This window comes from Thermobia domestica, chromosome 16 (genome assembly GCF_964235325.1).
Source record: "Thermobia domestica chromosome 16, izTheDome1.hap1.1, whole genome shotgun sequence".
Classification (NCBI taxonomy): domain Eukaryota; kingdom Metazoa; phylum Arthropoda; class Insecta; order Zygentoma; family Lepismatidae; genus Thermobia; species Thermobia domestica.
In genome coordinates this window covers 32817967-32840385 of record NC_137469.1, presented here as the reverse complement: position 1 = coordinate 32840385, position 22419 = coordinate 32817967, and the positions used below count along the sequence as shown (strand labels likewise).

The 22419-nt window shown below is 41.8% G+C and overlaps 1 protein-coding gene across 2 annotated transcripts in view; it reads right to left on the bottom strand.

The window, feature by feature from the left end:
- Positions 1 to 758: 758 nt before the first annotated feature.
- Positions 759 to 22419, bottom strand: part of LOC145672741 (mpv17-like protein 2) — a 51777-nt gene continuing 30116 nt past the window's right edge. For both annotated transcript variants that reach the window (XM_081741914.1, XM_081741913.1), the window contains one exon: positions 759 to 1000. In XM_081741914.1, coding sequence (XP_081598040.1) covers positions 848 to 1000 — 153 coding nt within the window. In that variant the 3' untranslated portion in view covers positions 759 to 847. The remainder of the gene's footprint in view (positions 1001 to 22419) is intronic.

The window sequence follows — 22419 nt, the reverse complement described above, 5'->3', positions numbered from 1 at the left end:
TAACTGTCAGTGTTGCAAACTTCCCATGACTTCTGAAAATGGAACCGCGGTGGCTCAGTGGTAGAGCGTTCACCTCTGGTGCTTGGGGTCCCGGGTTCGATCCCAGCCCCCGCCAAGTGAACTTTGTGGTGAACAAACACCGTGTGCGTGGGTTTTCTCGGGGTTCTCCCGTTTCCTCCCACTTTTTTCATTCCACCATTTCATTCATTACTCATCATCACCGTCTCCTTTAGCCTAACCGGCATAACCGTGGGACGTAAAACTCAAAGATTTCATTTCATTTCATTTTTTTTTCTGAAAATATACCTTTTTGTAATCATCGAAATAAATGTTTGTAATGAAAAAGCTGTTTTCTTCTTCCTCTTCTTCTAGAAATTTAGCACGATGGGGATATTTGTTATTTAATGATGTTAATTTTGTGTCTCTCAAGCTTTCCAATCATATATGATTCATTGTTTTGTGATAATCAGAACAGTTTATAGAGGAATAAACCTAAAGGGTGACGATTTCTATAAATTCATTGTCGTCGTCTAAAGATGGCGGACATTTTTCAAAATTTCGGAAAAAACTAACGTGGAATTTTAGGAGACTTTTAGTATGTTATTCTTGACGTATTCCCCTACTCCCATACCAATTTTTAGGTTGTTACTAATTTGTTTCTTTCTTGGCAGAAAAATGAGCTGTCTTTACTGGACTAGAACAGACCAGGTCCCTGATAGGCCTTACATTTAGTGCTGAGAAATGATATACAAATAATCTGATATTTTCAAACAGTTTTATAAGAAGTACTTACAAGCTACAGTAACAATCAATTATACAGTTACGTGTTTATATATCACACTTGCTTTTAATACTTTTTAATATTAAATTCATTGTCTGAATCTCTATCAACCACACATGTATAACCTGGTTCACGTAGCGCTTTCCCTCTTCGATTATACAAACTAAAATCTAGTACAGAAGGGAACAAGTCAGCTGGGGTTAGCTTCTCAAACGTATCCTGGAAGCAAAATGAATATATTTGAAACTGTATAGTAGTACAGAACACTACTAACTTAAACAAGAACGCTCCTACAGAGCAATCGAAAAGTAACGCACATCAAAGCAAGCAAGCACATTTTTCTTGTTTAGAGTAAAAGCATCAGTGGTCGTCACTGCACCAGTAGTCGTCATATACGCATTAAAATCTTTAAAATAAGACAAATACATGAGATTAAAAGCTTAGATATACGCTGCTAGCTTCGTTACACTCTTTCTCACAACGTCACGTGACATATAACAACAGAATCCTCGGTGGAGAAATGCTTTGGGGAAAAGGTAGCAAAGTGTGTGATGAAACTATGTGCAGGAGAATGTTCACTTGTGTAAAAGAATAAGCGAATCAAGTATGTATCGAGAATGTTCACTTATCAATTGCGATACTTTACTTTTTATTAACCTGTGTGGTTGAACCTTATATTTAATATCCCTAGAATAAGTTGTCGTGCCAGATTTTATATCTACGAGCAATTTTAAGAGTTAATGGATGTGGCGACTACTAGATCACATTTGACTCACTTGTACTAGAGTTCGCCACACCTGACGACTACTGGATCATACTTTGTATATTAAAGGAACCAATAGTCGTCACGGGAATAAAGTCAGCACAACTTTTGCCTACTTTATTAAAACTGTGAGCCTTGCTCTTTCGCTAGTTACACCCAAGACTGCGAAATCCTAGGGGACGGGGAGAATTCCCTCACTAAATGTTTTTGGAAGAAAATTCCTCCCACTAAAAACCTGCTGGGGGAGAATAAAATGAAATAATATTAGAAGTTTGTAAGATAATTACAGTAATCCATATGTAATTAGAGCGTATTTCATATCTAATTAATGGGTGATCTAGTGGTTAGCAGTATCCCAGACAACACGTACGTGTACGACACATGTGCACTATCCATGCATAAGCCGTACATTTGCACATGTGCATTTGTGTGGATGATGAACACATACATAACCCGTGCATAAGCCGTACACGTGAATTTGCGTGGATGAAGCACACATACATAACCCGTGTATGTGCACATGTGCATTTACGTGGGTAATGAACACGTACATAACCAGTGACTAAGTCGTGCATGTGCACATGTGCATTTGCATGGATAAAGTACACATTTACATAACCCGTGTCTAAGCCGTTACATACACATGTGCATTTGCATGGATGAAGCACAAGTACAGAACCCGTGCTTAAAGCCGCTATGTGCACATGTGCATTTGCATGGATGAAGTACACATTTATATAACCCGTGCTTTAGCCGTTATATACACATGTGCATTTGTGTGGATGCAGCACACGCACGTAACCCGTGCTTAAGCCGTTATGTACACATGTGCATTTGCGTGGATGCAGCGCACGTACAGAACCCGTACTTTAGCCGTTATGTGCGCATGTGCATTTGCATGGATGAAGCACACATTTATATAACCCGTGCTGTAGCCGTTATATACACATGTGCATTTGCATGGATGCAGCGCACGTACTTAACCCGTGATTAAGCCGTTATGTGCACATGTGCATTTGCATGGATGAAGCACACATTTATATAACCCGTGCTGTAGCCGTTATGTACACATGTGCTTTTGCGTGGATACAGCGCATGTACATATCCCATGCTTGAGCCGTGCATGTACACATGTGCATTTGCGTGGATGAAGCACATTTAAATTACCGGTGCTTAAGCCGTTGTGTGCACATGGGTATTTGCACGGCTACTACACGTGTGTATGAGACGTCCATAATACCGTGCAAGCGTATAGTTTTACTTTCATTCTTTTGCTCTCATTCTCATCAACAGAAAGTAACCTCCATTTTTGGTAGGGGTCGTTTTTTCTCCAGGCGGTGTTGTAGATACTTGTCGACGAATAACAGCTGAATGATTGTAAAAACTCCATAACGTCCACTGAACTAGGATACAAGATCAACAGGTGGCAGCATAGTACTGATGTAACTACTGTCAGACAGTTCATAGCTTTACAAAATTATTTTCATGACCTATTACAGCAGAATATGTTGCGTTATTTGTTACTTGGCAAACATGTCAAAGATACTACCTAACGCTTTGCTCGTTGCAAATAATAAACTCCAAAATTAAATTCTCACTGACAATTATTAGTTACTTGTTATATACTTTGAAGGTGATGTCTTTGCAGTTACGACACATCATCAACTCAGAATTCAGAATCGATCTTCGATTCATAGGTCTGAGAATTACTAACGCTCTGTGAGTTACTAATACTACTTTTGTTCACTCAGGGAGGATTGCTCTGCTCCAGGCAATCGACATCCCCTTGAAGTCCGTATTGTTGACTCAAGTGGGAGCCCGTGGCCATCATCATCACCTATTCTTTTCATCATCTGTTTTGTGGAGGGCCAGTGATCGCACTGACCGACATCTCTGCGAGGACGTATTGCTGCCTCAAGTGAGAGCCACAGTGGGCTTCCCCTATCACCTCATCTCATTGCATTTTCCTCTCATCTCCATTGTCAGAGTCGTCTAACATCTCAAGGGATGGCATCAGGTGGCCATCCGGGACTACCGCCGTTACCTCCGGGCCCGTCTATCGAACCTACCTCGGTGGGTAAGGGGGCCGACCGCAGACAGCAAACTACATCGCAAGGCAAGAATACTGGTAGATCCCGCTCTCGTACTCCGGATAAAGCTAACAGCACTTATCATCAACCACCAACTAAACGCCATCATACTGTAAGTGATTCTGAACAATCTGTCAGTTCAATGAATTTAGACGACGACAAAGAATTTCCATCTCTCCAGGATACCACCAAACCGTGTCTGTACTCATTTCTCCTCACCAATTTTGACACAAAGTTTGAAAATACAAAACTAGCTTTCCAGCAGCTTCTAAAATATCTACCACGCGCTTCTGTAGCACAGATAGTTCGCACTCGCAACGGAATCATCTTCAAATCTTACGATTCTAACTTCTTAACTACTGTGCGCAATAAGTGCAGTTTTGAAATCTTTGGAAAGCACGCAAATCTGAAGCGACTTGAACCTAAGGCATTTCGACAAGCACCGCCACCACGGAAAACACCGGCTCTCTCGGTTGTCATTAGAGGGGTCGACCCTTCTCTAACAGACGACGAAGTCATGGAAGAGCTCACTCTTGAGGGACACTCTATTCTAAAGTGCCTTCGTATTAAAAATGACCAAGGAGCTACCTACATGGTACGAGTTTTAACAAATTCACAAACCACTATCGATGATCTCCTCACTCATGGTGCCCTCATCTATAAAAAGAAACATCGAGTTGAGCCATCAAAGTCGCCGCCACCTTTACCATTGCGGTGTGAGCGCTGCCAAGCATACAACTCACACCCAACGTCAAAATGCACCCAGCCGAGCAAGTGTGGGTACTGCAGCGGAAACCACGAAACGAAAGCTTGCACCAACCTAACGAAGCCACCTCAATGCTCTACGTGCCCGGAACAACACCCCACATATAGTTATCGATGCAAAGCAAGGCCAACGGCCGAACCTTTGAATCCGGAGCTCACTGTTCCGTTGCGACCCGTCTTACCAGAAGTTCAACAACATGTAGCACCACAACCTCTTGGTGAAGCAATTTCCGTACAGCAACTCCTTTCATTCTTTACCATAGCTTTGCAAAACATTCACCCGTTTCTCCGTCAGCATATTCTCCAGGTGGTCAATCATGCAGCCCGCATTATCTTTAAATATTCTTTTCAAGCTACTTACTCTGGACCTCATGTTTATTTTCACGCCACCCCTCTTGAGGAATTACATGTCTCCTCCGCCACTTCCAACACTACTGCTGCACCTTAATCATGGGTATTTCTCTACTGTTTCTTAATATTCGATCACTTACTTCCCAGTACACTCTCTTCGAACAGCTACTTCTCGAAGAAACTATTCAGGCCTTTCTTCTGAACAAAACTCTTCTTACTCCATCTATGACGTTCAGGATACCTCGATACACCCTACTCCGTTCTGATTCTACCATCGCAGCACGCCGAGCAAATGGGGGAGTAGCCATTGGCTTCCATCCTTCGATTAGTCACCGCCAATATCACCCTGCATTGACTAATGTTCCAGAGTATCTCATTACTACGCTGTACTTCCATTCCCTTTACGTTACCGTAGCTACCATATATGTACGCCCTGGACACCCCATCCCACGCTCATTCTTTCTCTACATCTCCAATCACTTTAAATACTATATCATCATGGCCGACATCAATATTCATAGCCGCCCGGATAATCAGAAACAAAGCTTCCTTGACTTCATTACTACTCATACCACCGGTCATATTTTTGATATACCTAAAGCAACCAGACCCATCACAAATACCACACCTGACGTAGTCATTTCTTCTAGCAATCTCTTCCAGCGCTGCACTCTCGAAGTGCTCGATTCTATAGGTAGTGATCACCTTCCCATAAAACTTCATATCGACCAACCACAGGCTCCTCCTCTTCGTTTGCTACCTGAACCTCGTCGCGTTCCACGATTTGATCAAGCAAAGTGGGATGATTATCGCACCACTATTACTGAAGAAATGGTAACCATCGAGCCTCCTACTACCGAAGATGATCTCTACGCACGGGTCTCTGAAATCACTCACTCCATTCATCACGCTTCTGACCTTCACATACCCACAACTGAAATATCCAGGTACCAACCACGTTTACCGCCAAACTACCTACCTCTCATACATCGTTCTCGCGAATTCTTTCGCGAATATCAGCGCACTGGTAACCTAGAAGCTCTTCGTCATCATCGCCAACTTCAGCGCACTGTGCGTAACTACGTCAAGGCACATAAACTTCGGAACTGGGTGAAGACGTGTAACAACTTAGCTGAAACTTCACACCCTACTAAGTATTGGAAGCGATTTCATATGTTGACTGGGAAGCTTACTCGCACACCATATCCGCTGTTAGTAAATAACCAACCATTACACACAGACGAAGAGAAAGCGAACGCCTTTGCAGACCACCTGCAGACCACCTTTACCCCATTCCCATCTGATTTTGTTCAAAGACATCCTACTGATCGCTTGAACTTATCATCTCCATATCTACAACCCAGTGCAGCACACATTCTTCCAGACGACAATCCTCTCACAGCTCCAATTTCTACATCTGATATCGCCACCGTCGTAAACCGCAAGCGCAACACAGCTCCTGGTATCGACCACATAACTTATCGTCATATCAAAGAGGCTCCTTACTGTCTTCTTTTGCTTCTTTCATATATATATTCTTTTATTCTCCGGACTGGCTACATCCCCTGTGACTGGAAGACTTCTTCCACTCTCATGTTTCTTAAGCCCAACAAACCTCCAGATTCTGTTGCTTCTTACCGACCAATACAATTAACCTCCGTATTTAGCAAAATTCTTGAGCGTATCATTGTCATCAGATTACATCACCATCTTTCTCAATATAATCTCTTGCCTGTACACCAAGCTGGTTTCCGACCTAATTTCAGCATCAATGATCAATTGCTCAGACTTCTCAACCTAATCACGAATCATTATAACACTGCTCGGCCATCATGCCTCATTCTTTTTGACCTAGAGAAGGCTTTTGATAAAGTGTGGCATTTAGCCCTCATGTTTAAACTTCACCGTTTTAGGCTTCCACTCTGCTACCTCCGTTTCATATTCCATTTTCTTTCTAACCGCCTATCTTATGTTACCATCAATAGTTCCTCATCACATCCGATCTTTATCCATTCTGGTGTACCTCAAGGCTCCGCTCTCTCGCCTCTTCTATACCTTCTGTTTGTAGCTGATATGCCAACTCTTCCTCCCAATGTTCATACTTTTCAATATGCAGATGACACTGCCTTTCTTTGCAAGGCCAGAACTATTCAGCAAATCAATTCTGCACTCCGCCTAGCAATAGACTCTTTTCTCCGATGGTGTGCTAAGTGGCGCCTTCATATTAACTCGACTAAGACTCAAGCTATAGTCTTCATACCACCTCGAAAACGTTCTCGAGTTCAGAAAAACCCCAATCTACTTAATCTAGAGGTTCACGGCACACGAATATCACCTACTAAACAGGTTACCTATCTTGGTATCATAATCGATCATCACTTAACTTGGCGGCCGCATCTTCACGCAATCATTCGTAAAGCGTATGCTCGGCTCAATTTACTAAAACGTCTAGTTGGTACCACCTGGGGATTGCAACCCACTACAATCCTTAATACGTATAAGGTATTCTTACGTCCAGTTCTAACTTATGGTCATCCCGCTTGGGTTGCTGCACTACCTTTTTTCTATCAGAAATTACAAGTTCTTGAAAGGCACGCATTTCGTCTGGCTTATAGGATCAAGCTTCCCAGTCCGACACAGGAGCTTTACGACCGTATCTCTTTTCCTACCATTCTCCGTCATCTTGAACAGTTGCGACTAAAGTTCATCACAAACCGGTTTCAGCAACGTCATCCATTACTTCTAGATACTATGGATGCCGACCGCCACTATAATTTAGGATATCAATTTTCTACTTGCCCTCTATCCCTACTTTTCTCTTTATATCTCAAAACCATTCCACCAGACCATCCAGATCATTTTGTCGCTTCAGCTTATTCTTCTGATCACCTTCCATTTCATATATCACCGTAACCTATTGTGCTAACAGGGCTCCACTTGTCTACATTACTGTCCAGAGCAGCCCCTGGACAAGAAGATAATCCGCATTCGTCTCACTAACATATCCTTGTGTTGTCCTGTCATATGCACTTCATTGTCATTTTTTTCCCCTGTCCTCATGATTATGAACAAAGTTCATAATGTCCAATGAAATTGAATAAAATGCAATAAAAGCAATAAACTGAAATTATGATCTAAATAAAATAAATGATTCTTTCCGCTTACTATTACTTCCCATAGACCACCTCCAATATCCTTCCTTCCCCAGTCTCTGCATTCCTCACCCCGGATAGAGGGCGTAACCCTCGCAAGGGAGCTAGCCTTCGGCTAGCACTAAAAAAAAAAATTTGCAGTTACATACTTTCCCAGAGCTTGCTCTGAAGCGTTATCAAGTGCATGATAACGTGTTTTGAACTATCCTTCCTGTTCCACATCCTGAGTTTCTTGTCTGTCTCTTTCTTGAGATCTTCTCGTCAGACTTATCCAGTCAAGGGCGGTCGGATCTACGGATCGAGCCAGAGGGGCTGCTCCACCTGGACAGCTATCCAAACGGGTTGTCCTACCTTCATCATCTCATTTATCACCCTATCATCGGTCACGGTCACGGCTTATTACTTTCCCGGTCTGCAAGATGGCGGACCCACATGCTTCGGGTGGACCCAAAGTGAATGGTCGACACGCTAATCTACCACCTGTTTTTCTACCTCCTCCCTCCTCTTCGGCCACGAAGGTGGTCAAGCGGAAGGATACGGGTAATAGAGAACGCACTCAATCGGGCAGTTCAAATGCTTCTACGACATGAAACGTTTCCACGCGGTCCAGATCACCACGAAGCAAGCAACTCTATTCTGATACTGTAACGCAGCCTTGCCATCAGGCGAAAAAGCAGCATCGAGATAAGCCATCAGATTCTTCGGATATGGATGCAACCGATGACCACACTGCTAATGAAACCAACCATACTCAGTCATCATTCATGAACAATCACATCTCTCCGGATAAGCCCTGTCTTCACTCATTTCTTCTTCAACAATACGATACAAAGTTCAGCAACGAAAAGTTCATCACAATTCAACTCCGAAAATATCTACCTAGCATATCTTTAACAGAAGTCATTAAAACCAGGAACGGATACATCTTCAAATCGCAAGACCCACAATTCGCCACTACAATCCGGAATAAGGCTTCATTTGAAATCTTCAGCAAACAGGCTACCCTCACCTCCCTCAGCTCAACTCGACGCAAACAAGCACCTCCACCAAAACGACCTCCACTACTCTCAGTAGTGATTCGAGGAGTTGACCCAACCTACAGTGATGAGGAGATTCATGAGGAACTTCAATACGAAGGACATATCATCAGCAAAGTCATACGTATTCGAAACAATTCTGGTCCCACTTACATGGTACGTGTCCTAACTTCCTCTCAAGACACCATCGATAACCTCCTCACGGCAGAGGCACTTATCTATAAACGTAAACATCGTGTCGAACCATCGCGTCCTTCTCCACCTTTGCCTCTCCGGTGTGAAAAATGTCAGGTATACAACTCGCATCATACTTCTCAGTGTACAAACTCTACTGTCTGCGGTTACTGTTCAGGGCCCCATCAAACTCGCATCTGCCCAAACATGCAACAGCCTCCGAAATGTCCCACGTGCAATGATCAACATCCCGCATATAGTTATAAATGTAAAGGTAAACCTACAGCTCAAGAATCTCATCCAGAGCTTGTTGTACCTTTACGGGCAGCAGAACAGACCGCTTCTACCAACCGCACCGTTAACGATCCTGTCACCGTTAGCAAACTACTTGAATTCATTGCTCTGACATTACAAAATATCCATCCATTCCAACGTCAACATGTTCTTCAACATATCATTAATTCCGCCAAATCTACTTTTCATGTGTCATTATACGCTACATACTCCAACAACTACGTTCACTTCCACACCACCAAACTCGAAACAGCAGTATAATTATATCAACTATGGATATCATTTTCTTATTTCTCAATATCCGTTCTCTTCTTAAAAACAAAGCAGTATTTGAGACTCTCTTACTGGAAGAAAACGTTACAGCATTTCTGTTAAATGAAACCTTTCTGAAGCATACTACCTCCTGCACTATTCCGCGCTACACTTTATTACGTCATGATAGTCTCATCCCAGCAAACAGAGCCAACGGAGGCGCTGCGATAGGTTTTCGTCATTCAATTCCATTTCGATCACACCAATCTCCTGTATTACATATCCCCGAATACGTCATCACTACTTTATATTTCAAAAATATCGCTCTTACTCTAGCCACAATCTACATCCGCCCCGGCCTTCCCATTCCTCACGACTTTTTTTCACACATCTCTCAATCATATAAACATTTCATTATACTCGCCGACATCAACCTTCATAGTCGTTCTCAAGCAGAGAGAGATGACTTTACTGACTTCATTACGGTCCATATCAGCGGTACTCTGCTTGCACTACCGTCCCCAACTCGTCCCATCAGTAATACTTCACCCGATATAGCCTTGGTTTCCAATACTATCATCAGCCGTTGTACAGTAACTGTTCTGGACTTAATGGGGAGCGACCATGCGCCCATCAAGCTCACTTATCACTCCGGTCTTACTTCTTCTGCATCATTACCTTCACCACGTCTATCACCACGTTATGATAAAGCTGATTGGCCATCTTATCGCTCCTATATATCAAACGCACTGACAGATTACGAATCCCCAACTACACAAGACGAACTAACGCACCAGGTCGATACTATCACTACTACAATTCAACAGGCTTCCTCTCTATATATCCCACAGTCCGAATCCATCCCGTACCGGCCAAAACTCCCACCACAATATCTAGCTCTTGTCCGTCGCTCACGCCAGTCATATCGGGAATTCCTGCGCACCCGGAATCCTGAAGCACTCCGCCTTCATCGTCAACTCCAAAGAACAGTTCATAACTACATTTCGGCTTATAAATTACGCCAGTGGGTGAAAACCTGCAATCATCTTTCCGACACAGCTCATCCTACCATGTACTGGAAGCGCTTTAATGCACTCTGTGGTAAACATGCCAGGACTCCATACCCTCTCCTACTACATGATGCCCCACTTCATTCAGACACAGATAAAGCAAACGCCTTTGCTGATTATCTGCAAGGAATATTCACCCCATCCGAGTCGGACAACACAGGCATACCTCATCCAGTCGATCAAGTGAATCTTAACTCTAGATCTTTGCAACCGAACACCACCCATGTCCTCCCCGACCACTGTCTCACTAGTCCTATCACAGTTTCCGAAATCTCATCTGTCATCCAGCGAAAACGAAACACTGCACCTGGCTTCGATTCTATCACTTACAGACACATTAAAGAAAGTCCTATAGCACTACTTACACTTTTAGCCTTTATTTATACGTTTATCCTCCGAACAGGATTTTTTCCTACCGACTGGAAAGTGTCTAAAACACTCATGTTCCCCAAACCTAATAAGCCTCCATCGAATGTCTCGTCCTATCGCCCCATACAGTTAACGTCTACATTCAGCAAAATATTCGAACGAATACTTGTGAAACGCCTCCATCCTTATTTACTCGACCGCCAACTACTCCCAACACACCAAGCCGGTTTTCGACCATCATTTTCTATCAACGATCAACTAGTTCGCCTCACCACTCTCATCACCAATCATTACAATTCCATTCAACCTTCCGTTCTACTCCTCTTTGATCTTGAAAAAGCATTTGACAAGGTTTGGCATCTGGCACTCATATACAAACTCATCAAATTTAAGTTTCCGATAACCTATGTTCGCATTATTTATCACTTCCTCGCCTGTCGCATTTCATACATTGCCATTAATGAGCAGCTTTCACATCCTATTTTTCTCATGTGTGGGGTACCTCAAGGCTCTGCTCTTTCCCCTCTCTTATACATCCTGTTTGTTGCAGATCTTCCGCAGCTGCCTCCCAACGTTCACCTCTTCCAGTATGCTGATGACACTGCTTTCCTTGCTCTAGGCAAAACCATCCAAGCCATAAACACTTCATTACAAACAGCTATAAATAATTTCACCCACTGGTGTTCTAAATGGAAGCTCAAAATAAATGCCTCTAAAACTCAAGCAATTACTTTTGTTTCACCTCGGAAACGTACCAAAGTTCATCGCAATCCATCCCTCCTATCGCTCACTGTCCATGATACACCCATCATTCCAACACGCACTGTCACATACTTAGGCATTATCTTCGATCACCATCTCACCTGGAAACCACACCTTCAAAGTGTCAAAACTAAAGCCTACAACCGACTGAACTTGCTCAAACGCTTAACCGGTACTACCTGGGGTCTTAAAGCCAACGTTGTATTAAACACATACAAGGTCTTCCTCAGGCCAGTTCTTACATATGGCTTTCCGGCTTGGATTTCCGCTTCATCCTCCTACTATGAAAAACTAGCCATTTTTGAAAGACATGCCTTTCGCATTGCCTTTCGAATCTCTCTGCCAAGTCCGACTCGTGATCTCTACTCCTTGATCTCATTTCCTATCATCCGCTATCACCTTGAAGCACTCCGTTTAAAGTTCATCACTCAGCGTTACACACACCATCAACCTCTCCTCTTTGAAACAATGCATCATCTTGCACTTCACTTCGCTCCCGCACGATACCATTATACCCCGCTTCACCTTTTGTTTACATTATACTGCTACACTGTACCACCAGACCACCTCGATCGACAACTCCTTGACGACTATCGCCTGCATGTTCATCTCCCTCATATTTTTCCATCATTTTGTGCACAGTGATTCCATCATTACTAACAGGGCTCATCGCGTCTTCATTAGCCTAGAGCAGCCCCTAGGCAGAAGATAACCGCATTTGTCCGTCTAACAGTTCTCATAATGTGTTGTGGCGTCCAGTGCACCTCACTTCATCTCTCATCTCCATTAGTGCTTATAATTTCAAATTGTACGTTAGTTTATATTCCAATTTCGTTAGTTTTCCTTTATTGCTTATTGTTACGAGATCATTTATTCACTATATTTTTTTTCCGCTGCTATATCCACTTAAATTCGATAGTTTATTTCTTTTGTCATGTTTTGTTTTGTATTCTTACATTTACTATATTATTTTCGTTATGTTAACATTTATATAAACATTTGAAGTTCCTTCTACCTTGTTGTATGTTTATGATCGAAAAGATCATAAAGACCTCAAAATAAACGATGATTAAATAAAGATATCAATACAACAGCCCATAGCCCATCCATCAATTTCCTCTCTTCTCCTATACCTTTAACTACCCTTCCCTAAAAGAGGGTGTAGCCCTCTGAAAGGTTGCTAGCCGATGGCTAGCCTTAAAAAAAAATTGCAGTTACACACTTTCCCAGAGCTTTGCTCTGAAGCGCCACTGAGAGAACAGTGACGAGTTTTGAAAATATCCTTTCTTCTCCTGATCCTGAGCTTTTTCCCTGTCTCTTTTGCGCGACCCGTCTGTCAGACTGATCAAGCCAAGGGCAGCCGGTTCTACAGATCGAGGCAGGGGACCTGCTCCCCCTGGACAACTATCCGAACGGGTTGTCCTACCTGCTCATCTACACATATCATCCATCTTCTCGAGTATAACTCCGGTCTCCTGACAACAGCTCGTTATTTACGATGGCAGACCCAGGCTCAGGCAGTGGAGCATCTTTAGAAAGTCGACATGGAGGCTTACCACCAGTCTTCGTTAGCCCACCTGCTATCTCCACGAAGGTGGAGAAGCGGAAGGACTATGCTGAGAGACAAAGACGAGCTTCTGAACGCTCGACCGCCTCCACTACATCAGCTGGTTCTAGATCTCGATCTCGATCTCCACGGAGCCAACCCAGTTACTCTGATAGGGTCAAAAACTCGCCTCCTGCTAAGAAACACCATATTGATGTTACCGAATCATCTGACATGGAATCCGACGTTTCACCGACAGTACGCCGATCATCAACATCTGTTCATCCTGTTTCTTCTTCACCTCACTGCTTTTTGCTTCAAAACTTTGACGCTAAATTCACCAATGAAAAATTCATCATCCTTCAACTTCGAAAGTACCTACCAAGCATTCCACTCACTGAAGTTGTAAAAACCCGCAATGGATTTATTTTCAAATCATCTGATGCTAACTTCCTATCTACAGTCCGTAATAAAGCCTCGTTCGAGATTTTTGGAAAAAATGCTACACTTGTCTCCTTGAACGATCCTCGTCGTAAGATACCACCTCCTCCAAAACGTTCTCCGATGTTATCTGTAGTTATCAGAGGAGTCGATCCATCATATTCTGATGATGAAATACACGAGGAATTGCGCAACGAGGGGCACACCGTTGATAAAATTATTCGCATTCGTAACAACACTGGGCCTACTTACATGGTGCGAGTATTAACCATATCTCAAAATACAATCGACCATCTGCTTACTCATGGTGCCTTCATTTACAAGCGCAAACATCGCGTTGAACCCTCTCGATCGTCTGCGCCATTGCCATTACGATGCGAAAAATGTCAAACGTACAACAATCATGCAACAGCGCATTGCCCAAACCCCACTGTATGTGGGTATTGCTCTGGCCCACATTTAACTCGTGTTTGCCCTAATATGAACCTTCCACCTCAATGTTCTGCGTGCGCGGAACGCCACCCTACCTATAGTTATAAATGTAAACGCAAACCATCACCAGACCAAACACACCCAGAATTAGTAGTTCCATTACGTACTCAGTCTACCTCCACCAACACAGAAACTTCAGTAAATGATCCAGTCACCGTTGGTAAACTGTTAGAATTTCTCACATTAGCACTGCAGAATATTCATCCTTTCCATCGTCCACACATCCTTCAGCAACTCACTCTTGCCGCTAAAGCCACTTTTCATGTAGCTCTGTATGCCACTTACTCAAACAATTATGTTCACTTCCATACTACACCACTCGAAACATCTGTTTAATATCTTGGTCGTCATGGATATTAGCTTTCTGTTTCTAAATATTCGTTCAATCACCAAGAATAAAACTCTTTTCCAAGCACTCCTACAAGAAGAACACATCACTGCTTTTCTTCTGAATGAAACTTTTTTGACTCAGTCCATGCAGTGCAGATTTCCCAACTACACGCTGCTTCGCCATGATAACATGACACCAGCGTTAAGGGCGAACGGTGGAGTTGCTATGGGCTTTCGCCATAATCTACCATTCAGACAACATCGCTGCCCTGCACTAGCATTACCAGAACACATTGTAGCTACTTTGTATTTTAAATCCATCGCTCTTACTTTCGCTACCATCTACGTCAGACCCGGCACTCCAATTCCGTTAGATTTTTTCTCTTACATCTCCAATAACTTCAAACATTTTCTCATCCTCGCAGACGTAAATTTTCATAGCCGCTCTGCTCATGAACGCACCCAATTTCAAGATCATATAGCATCTCACACTTCAGGAATTCTTCTCAACCTTCCTTCGCCCACACGCCCAGTTTCCAATACCACACCCGATATTGCAATTACCTCCAATACAATAGTTACACGTTGTACTGTGGCAGTCTTAGACTTACTAGGTAGTGATCACGCTCCCATTAAAATCACATATCATACTGGTCTCGTCCCTTCACAAGCAGCAGCATCGCCTCATCTCACACCACGCTACGATAAAGCAGATTGGGCCAATTATCGCACTTACATCTCTTCTACCATCGACCATTCTCATTCACCTACCACTCCTGACGAGCTTTCGACGCAAGTCACCACTATAACCACTGCTATTCAGCAAGCTTCAGCTCTATACATTCCACAAACTGAATCAGTACCTTATCGACCTAAACTACCACCTCACTACCTCGCTATGATCCGTCGTTCTCGTCAGTGTTATCGCGAATACCTGCACACTCGAAACCCTGACACCTTACGTCTTCACCATCAACTCCAGAGAACTGTTCGCAACTATATTACCGCTTATAAGCAACGCCAATGGATCAAAACATGCAATCATCTTGCTGAAACATCGCATCCCACACTCTACTGGAAACGCTTTAATGCACTCTGTGGAAAACTCACTAAGACTCCCTACCCCCTTCTACTAGATGATACAGCCATTCATTCCGACCAGGATAAAGCGAACGCTTTCGCCAATCATCTTCAGGCTATCTTTACACCATCTCCACCTGATCATATGTTCCACCCTCATCCTGCTGAGGCAGTAAATACTCAATCTAAATCTCTTCAACCTGCTGTGACTCATAGACTTCCTGAACATGTTCTTACTGCTCCGATTACAGTCGAAGAAATTACTTCTGTTGTCCGGCGAAAACGCAATACAGCTCCAGGATTCGATCGTATCACCTATCGCCATATTAAAGAAAGCCCCATCACACTACTCATGCTTCTATCACTGATATACACCTTTATACTTCGCACTGGCTTTTTCCCGATAGATTGGAAGGTATCAAAAACCCTAATGTTTCCAAAACCGAATAAACCACCATCCGAAACTTCATCCTACAGACCGATTCAGTTAACCTCCACTTTCAGCAAGATTTTCGAACGCATTCTCGTCAAACGCTTACATCCATATCTAGCAGATCGAAACATTATTCCCTCTCATCAGGCTGGTTTTCGACCTTCCTATTCAATAAATGACCAATTACTTCGCCTTTCTACACTTATTACCAATCATTATAACTCCGTACAACCGTCATGTCTGGTTCTCTTTGATCTTGAAAAAGCCTTTGATAAAGTTTGGCATTTGGCACTTATCTATAAACTCATTAAACTCAAACTTCCTATCACAATCATCCGCCTCATCTATCATTTTCTCGTCTGCCGTTTGTCATATGTCGCTATCAATGATGCACTCTCTCATCCTATTTTTTTACTGTGCGGTGTGCCACAAGGATCTGCCTTATCACCTTTATTGTATGTCCTCTTCCTCGCAGACTTTCCCGAGCTACCTCCCAATGTTCACCTGTTACAATACGCCGACGACACAGCTTTTCTGGCACTCTGCCGAACTATCCAACAAATCAATGCCTGTCTTCAGGAAGCTATTAATCGCTTCATAGCCTGGTGTCGCAAATGGAATTTGACAATAAATGCTGCCAAAACCCAAACTATAGTATTTATTCCGCCACGCAAACGCACCAAAGTTCATCGCAACCCTTCTTTACTTTCTCTTACAGTTAACCAGGTTCCCCTCCGGCCTTCAAAAACAGTAACCTATCTTGGGATAGTTTTTGACCACCGTCTGACTTGGACCCCACATCTCAAATCAGTGACAACCAAAGTACGAAACAGACTTAATTTATTGAAGCGTCTCACCGGCACTACCTGGGGCCTATCTCCAAGTATAGTCCTTAATACTTACAAAGTTTTCCTCCGACCAGTCATCACATATGGTTTTCCAGCTTGGATCTCCGCTCCACTATCCTATTATAAGCAACTTGATATTTTCGAACGGCATGCCTTCCGCCTTGCCTTTCGCATATTTCTCCCTAGTCCTACTCGTGACCTGTATTCACTAATCACATTTCCTATTCTCAAATTTCATCTGGAGACACTCCGTCAAAGATTTATCACCACACGTTACACTCAACATCATCCTCTTCTTTTCGCCACTATGCACTATCTTGCACTCCATCCCACCCGACCCCGATATCATTACACACCGTTACACTTACTTTACACCCTTTATTGCTACTCGCTTCCCCCTGATCACCTAGACCTCACACTTCTGGAAGATTATCGTCTGCATGCTCATCTACCTCATGTTTTTCCTTCATATAGTGCACAGTAAATCCTCTTGTAACTAACAGGGCTCCTACTGTCTTCATTAGCCTAGCGTTGCCCCTAGGCAGAAGATAACTGCATTCGTCTTCCTAACATCTCCCTTGTGTTGTCCTGTGCTTGCACCTCATCTCATCTTTCACGTTCATCTTTTTATCATGATTTAACATAATATTATTGAAGCTTACGTACGTCCTTTCTCTGCCACTATATCAATTTGTCATCCATGATCTATGCCTGTATCTCCTTACAGATATCTTCATATGTTCCATTATCTATTATTATCTATATGTATATTTGTTCCTATCATTCATTATATATATATATATATATATATATATATATATATATATATATATATATATATATATATATAGTCATTTTGTACTATGTAATTTATATATGTTTAAGTTATATATATGTGTAGTTTTTCCTCCTCACATCCTAATGATTATGATCGCAAAGATCATAATGACTTACACAATGATATTAAGTTAATAAAGTAAATAAATAAATAAATTACCTTCACTTAGACCAGCCATCCTTAACCAAACTCCTACTTTTCCGTCAAATCTTCTCCTGAAAGAGGGTGTAGCCCTCTCAGAGGTAGCTAGCCTCGCGCTAGCATTAAAAAAAAAATTGCAGTTAACGATGGTGTTACTGCGTAAGACACCAAATATATAAACTCCTTTTTTCGTTGCATCTCAAATTTGCTTTTACATCACCTCTGTACTACGAGGAAATCACCTGTTTACTACATATAAGTCATCTGGGTACTGCTTCAAATAATCTCTATCGTATATGCAAATCATCTGGTTACTGCGTGTAAATCACCTGTGTGTTACGTGTAAATCATCTCTGACCTACATGTAAATCATCTGGGTGTTACGTGTGAATCATCTCTGTCCTACATGTGAATCACCTGGGTACTGCGTGTAAATCACCTGTGTGTTACGTGTAAATCATCTCTGTCCTACATGTAAATCACCTGGGTACTGCGTGTAAATCACTTGTGTGCTACATGTAAATCACCTGTGTGCTACATGTAAATCACCGCTGTCCTACATGTAAATCACCTGTGAACTACATGTAAATCGAATACGTGCTACTTGTAAATCACCTGTGCGGTAGGTGTAAACCACTTTTGCAGGACATGTACGTGTGCATTGCACATGTGCTGTGCACGTGAAGATGTTGAATAGGACCTGGCATGTATATGTGCATCACATGTACAGGCGTGCATTTATACAGATGATGCACATGTTGCATCCGTGCAATTGTACATGTACTATACGGATACTGTACGTGCATTGTGCTGTCTGGGATAATTCCTCTTTTCTTTTACTCTCCAGAATCTTTCCCCCACTTCGATTATCATGATTTCACACCCTGGTTACACCCCGATGTGGTGAATCATGGGCAAGTACGTAGCTAGGGAGTTGGTCCGTAGGGTGTAGTCCCCCCTAGAAGATTAGTTAGCAATTTTCCCATTTATTTTAAAGGTGGTAATAGTTTGAGCCCAAAGCTGTGTGATATTTCGATCGAACAATTGATATTTTTAAATATCAAAATATCGATATCGAAATTTTTGGTCGAAATGTAAATATTTTCAATATATTTTATGTTTCTATATTTTCGGTTTTCATATTCTTTATATTTCGATATTGTGATATTTTGATATGTCGAACAGGTTTCGATATTTTGTCGATATCGATTATCGATATCTAAATCCAGACATCGCAAAGCCCTATGCAATCCCATCCGAAATGAAGTTCTTGGCTGATTAGGGATGGGCACTAGAAGAGACGAAACAGAATTTTCGTTTCGACATTCGAGACGAGACAGAACCTTCACGGCACCTTTTCGAGAAGAGACAGCCTCAAATCTTGTCTTGTCTGTACCCCTAGGCCTGATTGTGAGTTATATATATAACGCTAATGAACAATAACAAGTAAATACAATATAGATAACTAAAAATATTATTTTAATTCTTCAGTCCTTAAAGTGAAGTATAGTTATTAAACGTAGTTTTATATTGTACTCTTAAGGTTAAAGTGATATGCAGTTAACCTTTGAGTTCAGTTAACATTTTTTCCCCTGAAATTGCTTTTAAAAATTATGTAAAAAACATTTTTATTTTCTTTCTTCTGAAGTGACGCACAGTTATTAAGCTTAGTACTTTATACTCTATTCTTAACCTTAAACTGATAAACAATGAGTTTTTGAATAAATTATGTCACGTTATGTGAGTGACGAACACTGGCACAAAACCCTGACGACTACTGGAACATTTCGACTTTGAGATGACGACTACTGGTGTAATATAAGGGATTTAAAAATATATTATTTTTCCTTCAACGATTATTCGACTTTGAATTCTAAATACATGGTCATGTGCAGGAAGGATCAATGTGTCTTTCCAACTATGGTACTGCTCTGAAAGATTCAGGATGCTCAGAGAAGAGACAAAAGAGTAAGTTTTCAATCTTAAAGTGGCGAACTGGGTATTTCACCTTAACGTAAAAACTACAAGACATACAGAACAGTACACATTAATAATGACTAGTATCTTACATAGTACGTGACAAGACAAAACTGAACTACGCAGCTTCAGTGCTGCTGTGCGAATCATTGATGAGAACATATTAAAACATATATACCGTAATTAGATTATCGTTTTCATAGTAGGAGCTCCTTCGTGGCTAAGCGGTTAGCGTACGCGCCTTTGGCGTGGGAGACCCGGGTTCGATTCCCGGCGGGAGCTCATGTGGTTCGGATTCCACGTTAATCAGTAGGTCCACGTCTCATATAGCCTCGCTGCTGAACGGGACGTTAAACTCAAAATCAACTCAACTCAACGTTTTCATAGTAGGAAACTGGCGATGGAGGGACGATTGAGCATTTCGGATTTCATTTCGCAATAACGATTTGTTCAAAGAAACTTGGACAATCAGACTATATATTTTTGAAATTGTACAGATTCTTATATATCTAATAGAAACATCTGAAAAAAGTGCAACTTAGAAAAGATCAATGCAGCGTTGAACCGCCTTTTGGCCTCAGTACAGATCTGATACGATGTGGAATGGAGTCATAGAGGTAGTGAATCGTAGCAAGCGGAATATTACACTACTGAGCATCAGCGCCAGCCCTAGAGAATTTGCCACCCCCTACTCCAGAAAGAACACATCTTAAAAGTCACAATTTTTAGTATGTTACCCATCATGAACAAGGGAGAGGGAAACAGCACTCACACTCAGAAAGGCCTAAACACTACAAATAGAATTTCGTTGTGTCTGTTTTCTTTAAATAATAATCTATTATGTTAGTGAAAGATAAAGCAAACACACCTGCAGAGGAAAGATGGTAATTCTTTTTATAGAATTCAATATCGAGCTTCAATCTCAAAGTATGAGTTTGCAATTCCAGTACAATTAGCTCTTTTATCTTTATTTCTTGATTTTTCTCCTACATCTGCCCAAAAAATAAAAAAATCTTGTTTCCACCTTCAATGATAAGGAACTTGTTTGTAACAAACACAAGACACTAGTTTTCATATCATATCAAAACTGTGATAGCTAACTACATGGAACAGGTGTTTGCTACTGTTTGAGAATTGAAAAATGAAATGAAATCCTTGAGTTTTACGTCCCACGATTATGCCGGTTAGGCTAAAGGAGACGGTGATGATGAGTAACGAATGAAATGGTGGAATGAAGAAAGTGGGAGGGAACGGGAGAACCCCGTGAAAACTCACGCACAAGGTGTTTGTCCACCACAAAGTTCACTTGGCGGGAGCAGGGTGTGAACCCGGGACCCCATGCACCAGAGGTGAACGCTCTACCACTGAGCCACCGCGGGCAGGTGCTCTATAGTGTGCTAATAACGGATCACTGAAGGAAAGAATAGGAGCACGAATCATTGTGATTTGATCCATTCGTTCTAGGCATATGAATTGTTCGGTTGTATATATTAACAGTATTTTATGTATTGTTACGTTGAGAACTGCCCAAGTGAATTTATCGTGTGTATGTTAGTATGCAGCAGTCTGATTGCATTAGGGTATCGGCACTAGTTACTAAGGCAAAGTACCAACATTTTTCAAGTCGCAGTAAAAAGAAGCTCCGTACATTTATAAGTCATATAATAATTTTATTCCAACAGTTAAGTTTTTCAACGAGATTTTGATGATTTCCAGCCAGAGGCAGATCTAGCCCTGGGCCGGAGGGTTGTGATGAGCAAATGCAAGACCATGACCAAGACCCGGCTGGTCTTGGTATTGGTTTCGGTTTTGCACATCCAGTCTTGGTCTTGGTCTTGCGCTGGAACCCTTGATCTTGGTCTTGCACACCCAGTCTTCGTCTTGCTTGCAAGAGTCTTGCTTTTAAGAAAGCATATGCTTTTCATATGTAAAATTTACTCTGAGTATAAGGGGTAATAAATTCTACAATGCGCCAATAGTAACAGAAATACAATGCATGTTTTTAAATGTAATATAGTTTACTTTCATGTAAATAGATGATAATGTACACCCAACCACAAAAGTATCTCCCCCCTAAGTGCTCTAATTTCATTACTTGGGGTCCAGGTCATTTGCAATTGTGAGAACGCCTAGACGGATGCAACCCAACTTGCACGTAACTTTTCTCGTCACTGACAGCAGTTGGTAGCACTGAGTCAAGTTTTTATGCAAATAAAATTGTGAGTAGATGACGCACGAAACATTTCTTCATTCTGAGATCAATCTTTCTGGTTCAGAGCGTGTTGTTCAATGAACATTATATGTTAATCTCAATATTGCTGTGTATGTAATGTATTATTTCTTTATATACTGTATGTTTAGAGAAATAAAAATACTGACCACGCATGAATCAGAAAATGCTTGAAAGTAGCTGAAAATATCAAATCTAAAACA